The sequence below is a fragment of the Macrobrachium nipponense genome, chromosome 5, assembly GCF_015104395.2.
Source record: "Macrobrachium nipponense isolate FS-2020 chromosome 5, ASM1510439v2, whole genome shotgun sequence".
In the NCBI taxonomy this organism is placed as follows: Eukaryota; Metazoa; Arthropoda; class Malacostraca; order Decapoda; family Palaemonidae; genus Macrobrachium; species Macrobrachium nipponense.
The window spans coordinates 141,531,620-141,547,747 of record NC_061107.1 but is presented as its reverse complement, the minus strand read 5'-3'; the positions used below and the strand labels follow the sequence as shown (position 1 = coordinate 141,547,747).

General features: G+C 47.5%; 1 protein-coding gene across 1 annotated transcript in view; it reads right to left on the bottom strand.

Annotated features, from left to right (window-relative positions):
* LOC135215678 (cyclin-dependent kinase 9-like) overlaps nucleotides 1–16,128 on the bottom strand; it is a 211,780-nt gene that overhangs the window by 153,405 nt on the left and 42,247 nt on the right. Inside the window, exon 2 of the mRNA XM_064250623.1 lies at nucleotides 5,085–5,166. Within this exon, the coding sequence (XP_064106693.1) occupies nucleotides 5,085–5,166 (82 nt within the window). The remainder of the gene's footprint in view (nucleotides 1–5,084; nucleotides 5,167–16,128) is intronic.

Here is a 16,128-nt window from a genome sequence, read left to right as displayed (position 1 = left end):
CTAGTGACCGAGGTCCCTGATGGCAAGACAGAAGTTCTCATAGTAGTTGAATCTCAAATAAGGAGAAACAATATACTATGTGCCAGTGAAAGACTAAGGTGATTTAGGTGAATGCAGACCTACGTCTTCACAGCTGAATCGAGAGAAGTTAACTCTCAAGATTCTGAACGTAGAAAAAGTCCCGTTGATGACACCTTGTTGTTTTACAGAGGACTGAAAACGCTAAACCACTACTTCATTGCTGTTCAGGGAGAGTTGGAGTTGCAATGAAAGCGGAGCGCTTTCAGTAATGAAAACAACAGGGATTGCACTGCCTGAAGAACTGCTTCTCATGGGCTGGATCAGGGGAGGGACATTTCTACTTGGAAGTGAGTGACAGGGCGGAACAGGAGAGGTCTTCCGTCATCTACAATTCGGGGTGAAACAAAGAATAAATTGCACACCTACGAATTACGAGATGTATTTAGAAGACAAACTTCAGATGTCTGAAGAAATCATTCTGCATCATTGCAGCGGCAGGTGCGACGAAAGTAAAGACTAGGCTACAGACTTCTGTTACCGTGAGGTAAACAGAAAGATGATAACGAGTCTAGTGAGATATCTCTATTAGAAAATTCTCGTAATGGCAAAAGGCGATGCAGTAGAGATGGTCATGCACGTATGTGAGAATTCCAGCCAGCCAGAGACCTAAGTATGTGATTGCCGGCCAGAGATTCGATTTGGTAGTCAATCATTGCAGAGGATGAGAGACAATAGCTGACCGAACTATTTCGGAGAGCCAGCTGGTACTGGGCTGCGGCAGGCAGGGCTAGCAGGCAGCCCGTACACCGCTAGCTCTCATTCACTTGTCATCCTGAGTTGCCAGGTAATCCATTTCAAGAAGGAATGCATTCGGCTAGAACCATCAAGCGCAAGAAAATACGCTCGAGCATTTGCATTTTAACCGAGATGGATTTCAGTGAATGCAAACACTGTGGTGTTGTTGTTGTAACAATACCACCAGTATCTCAAAATCGAAACTGGTAACTCTTGGGAGGCTTGCAAGGCAGTCCCAAGTTATAGTTCAATTAAGAAGATACTATTCGTCTCAGTCACAACCCGTAGAGTTAACTACAGTATGTGCCTACACCTCGAACAATTCAACTGATAACAGAAGCAAGTCGCAAGGGAAATATACGTAGTATATTAGTAGGTTCCTGTACATAGACCTCCAGCCTAAATTCTCTTCCATTCGAGAAACAAGAATAAGGACTGGAAGCCGACACCCTTCATTCTCTAATGAAGAGAGCGAAGGTGAAGTTTTCCTGAAGGAAGACTTCTATGGTTGTAACAGGATACCGAAGACGATAATTCAAGCCGAACTGGATGTTCCAACCTGTTCTTCTATATCCCGGGGTTGACCGCCTACTGAGGCGATGGACCGTCAGGTCCATCCAGGCTGAGCCCCTCCCGAGATATTCTTCCTTCAGCTGCAGTACTTCCTTTGAATGCTAGAAATTCCAGGAATTCGAGCATTCAGCGAGATTCCCGATTATCGTAGTAACAATATCCGGGATTCTTGTCTCGCCCACTCTGGACCGTAGTTTCGCCCAAGTGTTTGCAGATTGTAGAAGACCCAAACAGATCGTAGAAGACCCAATTCCTGTAGAAATCGAGGATTGGGCAAGATCCTTCCTCAACGACGAGGACTTACGTCCGGTAGGACCCGACGTTCCCTCCAGGAACACGAAATCCTACGGAGAACACTCTGCAGGATCCCTCCCATTCCCGTCGCAGCCATAGGAAGAGAGGGAATGGGGGAGGAAGATTGAACGCTCTCGCCTTGCCAGCGGAACTAGCAGTCAGAGAAGCAAGTTATGAGCAGCCATCAACCTGCGGTGATGGCCACTCCGAGTCTAGGAAAACATTACCTTCTGGAGAAAACGTTTTCCCGAGGAGGGTTACGAAACTCGTACTGTAGGCGAAACGTCTGCCGCCACCGTGACCATTGTCTGGGTGGGGCTGAGTGTGCACCTGACAGGAGAGAGCCGATACCGTCCTCCGACGCGTCCCAGTCCTCGTCGAGGTCGAAACCTCTCAAGAGGACCGAAGGGGGAGCCCACACCGGTCTCTGCATGCACGGTCCAGCGGGACTGTCATGTGAACAGTGGTGATGGTCACTCCATGAATCTAGGAAGCGTCATCGTCCTCGCCAGCCCCCACGATCTCCTCCAACCACTTGAGCGATTATCTGTTTGGTCCCAAGGCCGAACCAGGCACGTGGCCAGACCGTAAGAAGTGCATTCATTATGGTCACTGTTGTTTGCCTCGTTCCTCCTGGTGTAGCCTGAGGAGGTTGAAGGGACAGGTGAGGGAGACCTGACGCTCCTACCTTGCCTACTAGCAGAACCAGTAGGCTGGAAGGACTGCAGGTGATCGCCAACCCACGGTGGTGACCAAGCTGCAGGTCTAGACCAACGGTCTCCTTGCAGAGAAGCGCTGGACAGAGGACGGAGTGTCGGTCTCGTGCATCACGGGAGCTGCTACAAGCGCTCCTACCCTGCCCACCAACAGAACCGGTAGGCTGAGAGGACTGCAGGCAATTGCCAACCCACGATGGTGATCGAGCTGCAGGTCTGGACCAGCAGTCTCCTTGAGGAGAAGCGCTGGACAAAAGATGGAGCATCGGTCTTGTGCGTCAGGGGAGCTGCTACGAGCGCTCCTACGCTGCCTACCAGCAGAACCAGTAGGCTGGGAGGACTGCAGGTGATCACCAACCCACGGTGGCAATTGAGCTGCAGGTCTGGACCAGCGGTCTCCTAACGGAGAAGCGCTGGACCGAGGACGGTAGCATTGGTCTTATGCGTCAGGGGAGCTGCTACCAGTTGTGCGAGCCATCCGGTCCCGGTTGGAGCGACGGTCGGGTCACTGGTAGTGTCCACTAACGCGGTGAGAGCGAGCACCATCCTCTTGACGCGCCACAGTACCAGGTCCAGCTGAGGCTGGACCAGGTGACCAGGCCCAGGCGAGGTTGGACCAAGTCCAGGCGAGGCTGGTCCAGGTGAGGTTGGACCAGGTCCAGGCGAGGCTAGACCCGTGACCAGGGGAGACCTCTTCCCAGCCTCGCTACGTGAACGGTCTGGTGGGAACGTCACGTCTACCCTGGGTACCGGGCGATTGCTGTGCGAGCGATCGCCGGTCTGGCGAGAGTCACCTGAGCGACTCTTACCATCCTTTCGCTCCATGCCTGGGTCCTGACATGGTGAGCGTGCTCAGCAGTCTGGACCTTGGCTGTACGGTCACCTGTAGGTGACCATACACTCGGTGATGCTTGCAAGCGAGCGGCCGAGACCGTTCCCGGTCCGGAGGTGGAACCTCTGGAGCTGGGAGCAGAGGTACCAACATAGCTGGTATCCCTACGGTTCCCGTCTTCTTCTTCCTTGGGGAAGGAGAGACGGGCCCTGTTCCCGGAGGAACGGGAGGACCAGAGGAAGACCCACCTGTCTCACCAGAGCGAGACAGATCCTTAGAGGCCTCGGCTGGGGGGCCTTGGAAGTCAAAGGGGAAGGGGCAGCAGAAGAAGACGATGACACCTTCCTCTTCTTCCTGGACTTCCTCTTTGCCAGTTTCCTCAGGACATCCAACAGGTCCTCCATCCAGGACGGAGTTGGGGCAGTTGCGGTAGCAACACGGCCCAACTGCACCTGTCTGGAGGGACCTGTGGGAGCAGCAGTGGAGAGAACGCTTCCTCGAGGATGGTTACGAAACTCTCGTCTGGCAAGCGAAGCATCTGGCACCACCGAGACTGGTCGGTCGCACGAATGCGACCATCGTCTGGGTGGGGCTGAGCGTGCACCTAATAGGAGACAGCCGATACCATCCTCCAACTCTTCTAAGTCCTCATGGAAAAGAATAATTTAAAGAAGGCTGGATGGGCTGCCTCCACCAGTCTCTGTGTGCATGGACCCGCGGGAACGTCACGTCAACTTGGGTACCAGACGATTGCTGCAAGAGCCAATGCCGGTCTGGCGAGAGTCACCTGAGGGACTCTTACCATCCTTCCGTTCCGTGCCTGGGTCCTGACAAGGTGAGCGTACTCAGCAGTCTGGACCTTGGCTGCACGGTCACTCATAGGTGACCGTACACGCAAGCGGGCGGCCGAGACGGCGGTTCCTGGTCCAGAGGTGGAACCTCTGGAGCCGGGAGAGGAGGTACCAGCGGTGGCTGGTACCTCCATGATCCCCGTCTTCTTCTTCCCTGAGGAAGGAGAGACGGGCCCCGTTTTGGGAGGACCAGCGGAAGACCCACCTGTCTCACCGGAGCGAGACAGGGCCTTAGAAGTCCCGTGACGAGACTTCTTAGGGGGGGAGACCACCTTCTCTTTTATGGCAAAGCCTTAAAAGTCGAAGGGGTGGAGACATGAAAATATGATGATCTCAAAGAGAAGGATGAAAACACTTGGCGAGCTCTCTTCCTCTTTAATTCCTCCAAATTCTGCCAGACTTCTACCGTCAGGAGTAGATAAACATCACAGGGCAGTGTGAAAGCTTCATCCACTGACATAACTCCAGGGTAGTAGTGGTAAATGAATATGATTATCAGCAGAGGATCAGTACACACACACTTGAGGATCGGTATCACAACATGCTACGAGTCACAGGTACAATTCTAAGGTTAGGACAACCAATAATGCTGAGAGAGAGAGAGAGAGAGAGAGAGAGAGAGAGAGAGAGAGAGAGAGAGAGAGAGAGAGAGAGAGAGAGACATCATTCAGGTGGATGAGTGTGGCTGAACAGGACAGGAGCAAGATGGTGCCCTGTCAAAAGGTTGGCCAAACTCTCTCTATATATAGCTCTGAGATAACATAGTCTAGATATTAAGGGGGCGTAACAACAATTAAGTGTTTACATATTTTGTTAATTAGTGTGTAAAAATTTCTGGGTAATTTTTATACTTTCTTTTTTGGCTGATTTACACCAATCTCCTTCACACTACACTGCTAAGGCAGACAATGCTACAAAATTAGGGGGAATGACTACAGATATAAAAACTTTGCATGCTAATGTACAATGCCTAAAAATAAATAAAACATGGTAAAAACTTACACCTTCTTTTTCATTGTCCATCAAAACTTTCTTGAGTGCTACAACCTTCTTTGTCTTTTTATGTCTTGCTTTAAAAACCTCACTGAAAAAGATCAAGGGTAAAGTAAATATATGGCCAAAACTACATTAAAAAAAACAATATGAAGATTTCATAATAAGACTGATAATGTAATACTTACCTAAACACCTGAATTAGCCCTGGTCACTGACCAGCCTGAACTACATCTTCATAAGTTTTCCCACAAAGTGGGTATTCAACTGTCAGTGCTACCAACGCTGCAGGTAAAATCTTATCAACTGAGTTGGCAACACTGCTGCAAGTACCATTGAAGTGGGGAGGAGGAGGGAATCATTCAGGTGTTCAGGTAAGTATTACAATATTAGTTTTATTATGAAAACTTCATATTGCAATACACTACCTGAATACCTGAATTAGCCTGATTAACATTTTAATGGAGGTGGGATCAACCTAATTCAGCCCGACCTCACAACGAAACACGAGCAGGTAACTCGATATCAACCCACCATGTGTAAGGGTATGTAACCTCACCTAGTTGTCCAACTCTGTAGGTGAGGATGATTGTAGAGAGAGTACCTCAACGTCAGTCTTGTGTCTAAGGTGTCGTTTCGGTCGGAAGTGCCTCCCATGTGGTATTCTATACCTCTCATGTATGGAGGGGAAAGTGAAACCTCCCATATGGCTATCTAGCCTCTCATGTCTGGAAGAGGAGCAGATGAGTGAGCAGAGCTTCCAAGTTCTCAACTGTTCACTGACACAGATGACTGTGCACAAAACGTTGAAGACACTCCAATACAACCATTGGGATCTGCCTAACCTCCAAGATCAGAAATATACACTTAATATGAACTCTGACCCACAGAGACTCTTAAGTTCCCTTAAAGCTACCACTAACTACCTGAACACCTGAACACCTAACTCCCTAACGATATGAGAATAATTATAAAATTGAGTTGGCCGCAACAAAGGGACCTAGCGAGTAACCCTTCTCTGAATAAAACTGAATATCACCATGGTGGAAAGTCGAGAAAACAGACACCTATTTTCAAGTACCAGCCTCTAAGATCGCTGACACCGAAAAATTGCTTAAGAAAGTTGAAGTAGTAGCCATGCCCCTGATACTGTGCACCCATGGACGCAAAGAACTAGAAGGCTCTGAAAAGGATGAAGATCCATCCGATGTTTGATTAATGACCTCTCGCAAGAAACTACTAATAGCATTCTTGGACATGGAGCAAGATGGACACCTTGGGGAAACAAATAAGGTTCTCGGATGAGGTAAAAGTTTCTCAGTATGTGACAAAAGGGATTTTGACGAAGGAAAAATCTATTTCTGGGCTCAGCTCGTGTCGGCCTGTGAAATATCCTTAAGTTCATTATTTCTAGGTAAATAATCCTAAAATTACCAGAGAAAAAATAAAATCAAGAAAAATGTCAGTCAAACTGACTCGCTCACTCTATAAAAGAAGTGTCGGTATGGTAACAGGGGCGAGTGAGACCACTACCACGAGCCATTTACCATTTAGACCTTCCATCACAAAATCCCCCAACTGAGAGAGCTGATACCAAAGGGTGATGCGTCCGCTACTACTACTACTACTGACGCCAAGCGGAGAGCAGCGCCTCTAGTGGCCATCCTTTATCATTAGCTCAACAACGCCAGTTGTGATTTTTGTCTCTCGTGTTGTTTTCGCTTTTGTGGACTTATTTTCTATGATGGAACGCGCTGCTATCGCTACGGCTAAGTTAAGTGCCCGAAAGGTTAAGTTTTCGTATTTTGGTCTTCCAGGGACCAGTATTTTCTGTTTTTTAGGTCATATACGGTCACCTGGTTGACTCGTGGCGGCCATGAGCCGCCTCGTGTTGTTAAGATTTCCCAGTCTCCCTTACTGGGATATCTTATCCTTATGGGCTCTTGTTTTGCGTTCATCTTCTTATTACATCGTATTTTAGAATTAGGGTACACAGCCCATACCTTATTACCTATTATCTCTTAGTTTGGTATTTAGGGCTATACTGTTATTCTCCCGCCCAGCATCCCAGCTCTTGCTCTTCATCGGCTACGGCTGGCTCCGAGTAGTCGAGTGTTCTTCGGATCAGTTCGCCTCCTCCTGGGCTCCTTTCTCTCCTACTCGTGTGTCCCTTCTATTCTTTTACGATGTATTTATTTATTTATTTATTTAGTGTTTCATATCAGTGTTATTTTAGTGTGTTAGGCTAGCTCTGGCGCCTTGTACCTTGCATTGGTACAGTTGGGTTCACGTGGTCCTCCCTTGTGGTTGTGTTGCTACCGCGTCTTGGTCCACCACCGATCACGTGTCCCATTAGGCGCCTTACCCTCTCCCTTCCCTCCCTCCCGCGTGTTAGGGAGGGGTCTGGCCGGGCCTCCTCGGTTGTCATGACAACCACTGTAGCCTTCCTCTCTCTCCCTCTGAGGGGGCCGGAGGAGTCCCGTACCAGCTGGGTGCCTGGTTTCTCAGTATGTGACAAAAGGGATTTTGTCTCGGGTACCGGGGTACCCGATGGGTAGGAGGTTGGGGGGTTGGCCACCCCGGTGTTCCCGTCTGCTCTCCCCCTCCCATACCCCGCTCCTACCATGATGGACGGAGCCCCTGCTCGCTAGCCGGGGGCCCCTTCGGTTATCTGTTGTTACTGGCTCCGCCAGCGGGCGGGGTAGGAATTTACCAGTAGTCTATATAGCTTGCCTAGTATATCTTCTTTCCGCTACCGGAGGAGAGCTTGCTCACTTACCCGGGCCCTCCTCTAGTAGTCGGAAGGAAGGCATGTCTTACTCTATAAGTATACATGCCCTTTACTGATGTTATTATTTATACATATATATATATATATATATCATCTTCACGGTGTTATTTTTCTGTCTACCTCCGTCGTTCTCCGTCGTGGTTTCTTCTCTTTTGGGCTCCTCACCACTCCTGGTTGGTCTCCTTCCCAGTTCCCGGCGTACACCGCGGACTCCAACCAGACCGCCCTACTAACCACACGTATTGCGGCAGAGGATTAGTTTTACTCTAACTTACTTACTCCGGCATGCAACGGAGTCTATGTTAGGCTGTAAGTGTGTAATCCCAATACTCATGTATCCTTCCACTTACAGGCTACCAACTGCCAGGAACCAGGCTGCAATGCAGTCCTCCACGACCCCTGTGGCCACGAGGAGTGCAGGACCCATGCCCCGTGCGCCACTACACACGGCGAGCTGATTGTCTGGCACCATGAGGCATGCACTATTTGCTATGACCTCGTGAGTCAGCTTTTGGATGGGGTGAGTAGGTTTCTGGACAATTTTCTTGTAATCAATTGTTTATCTTTAGTTTTAAGGCTTACTTTAAGCTGTAACTCCGCCATCAGAGGCTTCATATCGCCTTCTCTTTCAGGCTGCCGCCGTGAAGGAAGTCGCCTTGGCAACCTTGAAAGCTTGGGTAGGCGGCTTTGGTAAGAACACCACCAAGGGACAGCCTTATATTCTAGACAGGAAGTTGGCTATCCAGATCTTCCCAGGAGGGAAGGCGACGGGGTATGTAGACCCCGCCTCGGCAGCCCCACTCATAGCCTCGATTCAGCGGGAAGTGCAGCAGGCGTTTGGGTCCATCTCAACGCAAGAGACGGTGCCGGACGTCGCTAACCTGGACATAAATATTGAGCCAATGGCGGTAGGTGTCGAGGACTTGTTGGTCGAGGTAGGTGCTTCGGGCGCTCAAGGGCTACCCTTGGGCGCACCTGGATCTTCTTCTCCTGTCCCTTCTTCTTCATCTTTCCAGGGCTTCACGGGATCTGAGATCCCTTCGCCTTCACCCGCTCTTTCTGTGCCCCCGAAAGTGAAGGGACACAGAGAGCAGAAGACCCTTCAGAAGACGACTTCCAAAAAGTCGTCGTCTTCGAGCTCAAACCAGACACAGTCGGATTTCAGATTTGTCACCTCCTACAAAATCCTCTAATGATGAAACTTTAAACGTTCTCAAAAGAGGATTCAATTCCATCTCAGACTTTGCAACAAATTCTAGCAAGTATGAAAGAAAAATATCCTACCTTGAAAAAGATACCATGCTTGCCACTGCCTGAATCTCCCAAATTCTCCTTGCCGTAGCAAGAGGGACTAAAAACACCTTCTTGGTTAGCTCTCTAACGATAACAACTCCAAGGGTTCGAAAGCTGAAGAGCTCAACAGCTTGAAAACAGCTACTAAATCCCACAAGGGGGCCCAAGGCAGAATAACAGGGTGTTCTATCCAAAAGGATCTTAATAGATCGTGCAAAATCCTACTGGTCGAAAGCCTTGGCAGGTGAAACCTGAACGTGCTACTGAGCATCGACCTATACCTAGCAATTGTAGAATACAAAAAATTCTTTTTCTTTCTTAAAAACAAGAGGAAATCTGCCACTTTAGCAATCGACAGACGTGAAATGCCATGCCCCTCCTTTTGGCACCACGGTACATTGCCACCTAGCCTGGTATAGTTTCCTAGTTGATCTTCTCAGGCAGAAGGACAGTTGGCAAGCCACTTCCTTAGAGAGTCCTGAATGATGAGCTGCTCACTGGAGTCTCCAGGCAGCTAGCTTCAGCATGCGGAGGTTCCAATGAAAGTAATGGGAATGAGGCTGTCTGAGAAGATCTTTCCTCGTTGAAAGGACTACTGGAACTTCTGTCAACATGTCCAGAAGGTCTGGAAACCAAGGTCTTAGGGTCAGCAGGGGCTATCAAAGTCATCTGATTGTTGATACTGTTCCTTAGTTTGACCAGTACCTATTGAATTAACCTGAATGGAAGGAATGCATACACCTGAAGATTGTCCCAGGAGTGCAGCATTACATCTGTCCCACAAGACATGGGGTCTACTTCTGGGGAAAAGTATACTGGGAGACAGAAGTTCAATCTTGTGGCAACGAGATCCACTGTCGCTGGCCACCTCCTCAACAGATGTTGTACCTCTTCCTGCATCAGAGACCATTCAACCCCAAGAACGACTCAACGTGTCTGCTAGGACACTGAGTTTCCTCGCACCAACGAAGACCTCTCTGTGCCATGTTATTTAGCACTTCCGATCTTGTTCCTCCCTCTTTCTTTAAATACAACACAGCTGTAACATTGTTGCAAAAGAGAGCTACCACCTTGTTGCTTACTTGTTCCAAAAAGCAACTTAGAGACATTTCCACTGCTCTCAACTCTCGGAAATTTATGGACTCCTCTTAATCCAGATCCCTCCAAAGGCCGCTGGCCTGAGATTCCTTCAGGTTGCCCCCCAACCCTGATCTGAGGCATCTGTATACAGATGAATGTCTGGGAGAGGGGGTCCAATCTTACGCCAATGATCAGATGATGTTCTGATCACCACCGAAGATCCTTCAGGCAAGAACCATCCAAGACCACCACTAAGTCCAATTACTGAAAGTCCCAGGGATTCCTGAGACGCACCTGCAAAGAACGCATCTGGAGACGAGACCCTGGAACTAGTAGCGAGAGGGAGGACATACGACCCAACAAGCTCTTCCACATGCTCACTGGTTGAGCCTTGTCTGCCAAGAATACTTCTAGTTGTCTTATGACCACAAGAATCAAATCCTCTATCGGGAAAACCTTCAAAAGATCCATATGAATCTCCATTCCCAAATAGGTCTTCACTTAGAGTTGGAATAAGAGAGCTTTTGCCTAAATTGATACGGATCCCTAAGGTCTGACATAAGTTCAGTAAGAAATCCCTTGCCTGTATTACCCCGTCCACAGATAAAGCCTGAACCAACCAATCGTCGAGGTATCTTCTCATCTGAAATCCCTGACGACACATTATTCCTGAAAAAGGAGATATTACCCTCGTGAATACTTGAGGTGCTGTGGTCAGACCAAAGCACAGGACCTTGAACAAGAACGTTCCAGTAGGACCCGAAAAACGAAGGAACCTCCACGATTCCTAATGAATTGGAACCTGGAGCTACGCATCCTTGAGATCCACTGAAACCATCAAATCGTCTCTCCAAACTGACTGCAACACCGACAGCGAGGTTTCCATGTGAAACTTCGTCGACCACCAGCCGGTTGAGTCCCAAAAGATCTATAATGAGTTTCCAAGACCCTCCCGCTTTTGCTTTTGTTACGACTGTAAAATCCCGGAAGAGGAGGAGCATGCTCTATTGCTCTCTTCTCCAACAAGGATTGGATCTCTGCCACTAACCACTAACACTATAGTATCTTTGCTGGCAAGTGTGGAATAACTGGGAAGGCATACCGGGGAGCCAGACAGAGGAGGACGAGAATGAAATGGGGCACTGTACCTCTCCCTTAACACCTCCACTACCCAACTCTCTGCACCCCACTCCTCCCAGATGTTCCAAAAAGGAGCAAGACAACCTCCTACTGGTACAGGCAAAAGGGACATCTATCTCCGAAAACCCTTCTTAGAAGAAGTAGGTTTTGAAGAAGAGGTAGCAGCCGAACTCTTAGCTGCGAAACGGACCTAATTCGGCGATCTTACAGGGGACTTGGAACTCGATCGCTTAGCTGGAGATGGCATCCTGGATCCTTTAGGGGATCTTCATCCCTGAGCCGCAAAACGAATCATAGCTTGCTACAACCCATAATCGTGAGCTGCAACAATGCAACTGACGGAGTGACAAGTACATCGCCCAGTCGATGTGGTCCAGTGACGTCACTGAGAGAGGGAAATTAGCGATCGGATCCCTCGGTGAACACACCTTATGTTATTCCATCTTGGTCGAGACAATCCACGGGAAAATGATCTCGTAGAAGCATTTTCGGATGATTAAAACCTCGAGGAAATCTAATTTCAGGATTACCTCGAAGAGGTCCCCTGGGACGAGAGATGACTTTGGGGAAGCCCTCTCGGGAAATGTTTTATACCCAGCTGAAATGTTAGCCTGGTATGCCAATCCCATCGAGACCGAGGTGATGAGGTTGTCAAACAGAACAAGATCGAAAGGAGAATACCCATCCTGCTTTAAAAACCCCATCGACCTAAACAACATCCATATTGAGCAGGACAAGGCCTCTGACTGGCTGCGAAAGGTGTCCTCCAAAATACAAGCCTCACGAGATGTGACCGCTATCAACCTATTTGACAAAGGCACCTGAGAGAGAAGAGCCTCAACAGATTTGTTGAGTGGAACTCTGGCACTGGCAGAAGGGTTACCCACTACCTCAAAGAACCCCTTCCGATTGGGAAGCAAGGTTGAATCCTGCTTACCCGACCCAATAAGAGATCCTAACCTAGAGTCCACCTCCCTCAAAGTCTGCTCGACCCAGTCACACCAGACCAGCTTGCGAGGCTACTGTCTTGGTTGAGTACACCATCTCAAGCAATGTCTGATTTGGTTGTGTAGGTTCCTCAGGAGCCTTGGACTGCAGATAAAGAGAGTGGATAAAATCCATCCCCTCATACTCGCTTTCATTAGCTGGAGAAAAACCCACAACTGGTACTAGCTTCTCCTCTTCAATAGAACATTCTCTGTCAGGCTGGTCCAACCAAACTGGAGCAGCAAAAGAGGCAGGTTGACCACCTGTAAGCACTACATTAGCTAAACCGGAATTCGCTCCCCCTGGATGCGCTAAACCAGCCCCTGACATACCTGATCCCACCATACCTGAGCCAACTGCACTCAGTTATGCAACCCCTGTACCAGCTAAAAGACAATGACTCAACACCCGAGCCAGTCGCATTCAACTGTGCAAACACCACGCCACCCAGTGACAAAGACATAATACCTGAGCCGACCACACTTGGGTGAACAACACCAACCCCTAAAAGTGGAGAGGTGGCAACACTCAGGCCCCCCTACCCTGGCTGAAACAAAAGAACACCAGGACAGGTATTTGGAGCTGACGTCACATTGATTAAGGGAGAGGGAATAAGTACTCTTGGATAACATGGAACCAAATCAGAACCAACATTGAACACTTAGAAGGAGGAACAGAAAAACCTTCAGGAAAAGTTGAAAAGAAGTAGGAGAAAAACGGGAACAAACCACACTCAGAGTAACCACCAGAGCACCTACCGCCGACATTGGACAGGTGGAGAACATATCGACTGGAACCGCACTCAAAGGTGCCTCTATGGACATGTTACGCACTGAGGAACCAATGGGAATTGCAGAATGAAGATTACCATCTGCTCTAGTGAAAGGAGAGGCCGAGGATACAATACCTTTGATGGTGGTGCAAATGAATCGCCAACAACAGCAGCATCCGCAGGAACCGCAGCGGTGACATTATGTCTCAAACCCAGTAAAGGATGGATTTACAGCTTTGCCGAAGGCTCCGCAACTCCTTGAGAAGCACGTACTCCAGAAGTCTGAGAAACTACAGGACCTGTGGAAGGTGATAAGGAAGACAGCCCAGCCCCTCCAATGGTACACCTTCCCTCAGCCCCGAAGAGAGAGAGGGAGCCACCGAAACCCCAACATTACTGGTTTGAACCGAAAAAAATTCTTTGCTCTGATGTATTAAAGGCATATAAACAGAATGAGTGAGAGAAGACTCCGAGGTGACGTGACCTCCGAAGAATGACCCAATAAAGCTGATTGTGTAAAGATCTTAGAAGAAGGTTTAGAATGAAATGGGGAAAAGAAAGCTCAGAAGCAGCAGAAGAGGCCATAGTTTTTAGAGAAAGAAAATTAACCAACTCTGTTCCCCCTTAATAATTTTGATAAACCTCATTAGCAAACTCAGGAAAATTCTTCAAGACATGATCATGAGTGTTGGAAAATCTGAAATTGAAACATTGTCTAACTGAACCTATAACCCTGTGACAAACCTAACAAATTTGCATTATATTCAGCCACATTAAAATCCCTAATCACCAGAATTAATGCCACCAAAAGATAACCCAAACTTATCCACAGAGGGAAAAGGAACCTTCGAAGATGAAGGAGCACTATCCAATATCACAGAAGCCAACAAACCCGAAACCACATCTACACACCCACTTACAGACTTAGAAGCTTTCTGTCACAAAGACTTCGAAGCAGGAAATAATACCGCAGATGGCTCCAAAGACGACCCCGTCATACTGGAAACCAACACCGAACTGAAACCCAAAGAAACCTGCCCCTTCAAATTCTCTTTCTGCACACTACCTAAGCTATTACCCCTACTCATCTGTGTCAGACCTAAATCTATATTAACCTCAGAACTTACAACTTAATGGGAAAGGGGAAATTCCGCTGCCAACACTGCCTGCTCCATGCCAGAGGGGCAGGCAGATCCTACCTTTGAGGCTTGCGGATCTCCATGACCCCAGGCACACGTTAGGGGTGATCCTAAAACAGACAGGGGGGCTGAAAAAGAAACAATTAGAATCACTTATACTAATACTACCACTATCTCTACTTTCAGTTAATTTACTCATCAAGCTAGAAAATAAGCTTGTCATACTAGATGATAACCTTTCCACTCACTTTTTTAATAACTCTGATTCTAAGGCTTCTTTATCAACTGAATGTACCTCTACTGCTGATCCTGACCTATGCTTACTCTTGGAGGCTAAGGAATTCCTGTGTTTGGTGTAATCTTCCATTTGATCTACTCACCAATCCCTACATTTGTCACACCTCTGACTGACGCTACACTGAACTTTCCTACATGTAATGCAAAGAGAATGTCGGTCATGTTTGAGTGTACTCATCCTCCACTTGCAGGACGTGCCGGATCAATAAGCGCTGACATCTCCAACAGTAGAAGGCTCGGTCATCGAAGCAGAAGAGGCGTTGGTAGACGACGTTTCCATGTGTAGGCTATTCATCTCAAGTCCAATTACAGATTCAAGTCAAAATGAGGAGGGAAGTTTCAACATCCAGATAATAAGCCTAAACCCAGGAGAGGAATTATTAATAAAAGGCCAGAGTCTTAATCTAATATCCAGAAAGTAAATCTTTTTAATGGGGATCAGGCTAAAGACCAAAAGTTTGCCTGATGCAGGATATGTCCTCATAGCACAGCAAACTAATAACAATTGGGGATGTAGGCCTCTGGTGGCCAGTACTTGCAGCAGTGCTGCCAACGATACCACAGGTAACTCAGTTGGCAGGATTTTACCTGCAGCGTTGGTAGATCTGACAGTTAAATACCCACTTTGTGGGAAAATTTATGGGGATGTAGTTCGGGCTGGTCAGTGACCAGGGCTAATTCAGGTGTACAGGGAGTGTATATTGCTATATCAAATTATACAAAGCAATTAGTATTTTTCCTAGTATACAAAAGCATGTAGTAATTAGTTAGGATAATCCTTTGGTGACATCTTTTGCTGTTATCTTTTCTTGTAGATTACCCTTTAGTGACACCTTTTTTGTTACCTTTTCTTGTCCAAAGCCATACTTAATAAGCAACAAACACAATACAGTCCATACAATAAAAAAGATGAAAAAAAATTTCAACTTGATAGCAATAATCAGTCAGAACACAGCAAAGTGTCTTGACTCAATCACTCCTCAAGAAAATGTGCTTGTCCCTTAAAGCACGTGGGGGATTTCAATGTGGCCACTGAAAGAGACAAGTTGGAGTCCTTTTAAATCTAGGTGCTTCAAAATTAGCAGGTAGTCCACCAGGGAATTTTCCTACCCGGAAAGCCCTGGTCAAGTAAGTTACATAAGCAAAACAGATCAGTTTCTTCCAGAAACTTGTACATAGAGTGAAGTCTTGCCAATAACCAACAATATTTTACATCAAAATTAAAGAAATCTAAGTGTTAACTACAAGTTTCCAACATTTGTGACAATGCCACATAAGTGTTGTGTTCCCAGTTGCCAAGGAAATTATACATCAGAAAAAGAGTCAAGTTTTAAATTTATCAAGACAATACAAAAGTGAGACCAGTGGCTGTGTGCTATCAAAAACTTGACTTTCACAAAACTCTGCGATGTTCATATACTGCTTCTTGTGAAATGTATGAAAGCTGCACTGCATAATGTGATAAAACTCTAGCTTCAGGGTCATTTCCATTGTTACAGACAATTATGCAATCATGTAAAGGCAATATCTTCTTTTACGAACACCCCTAGATTA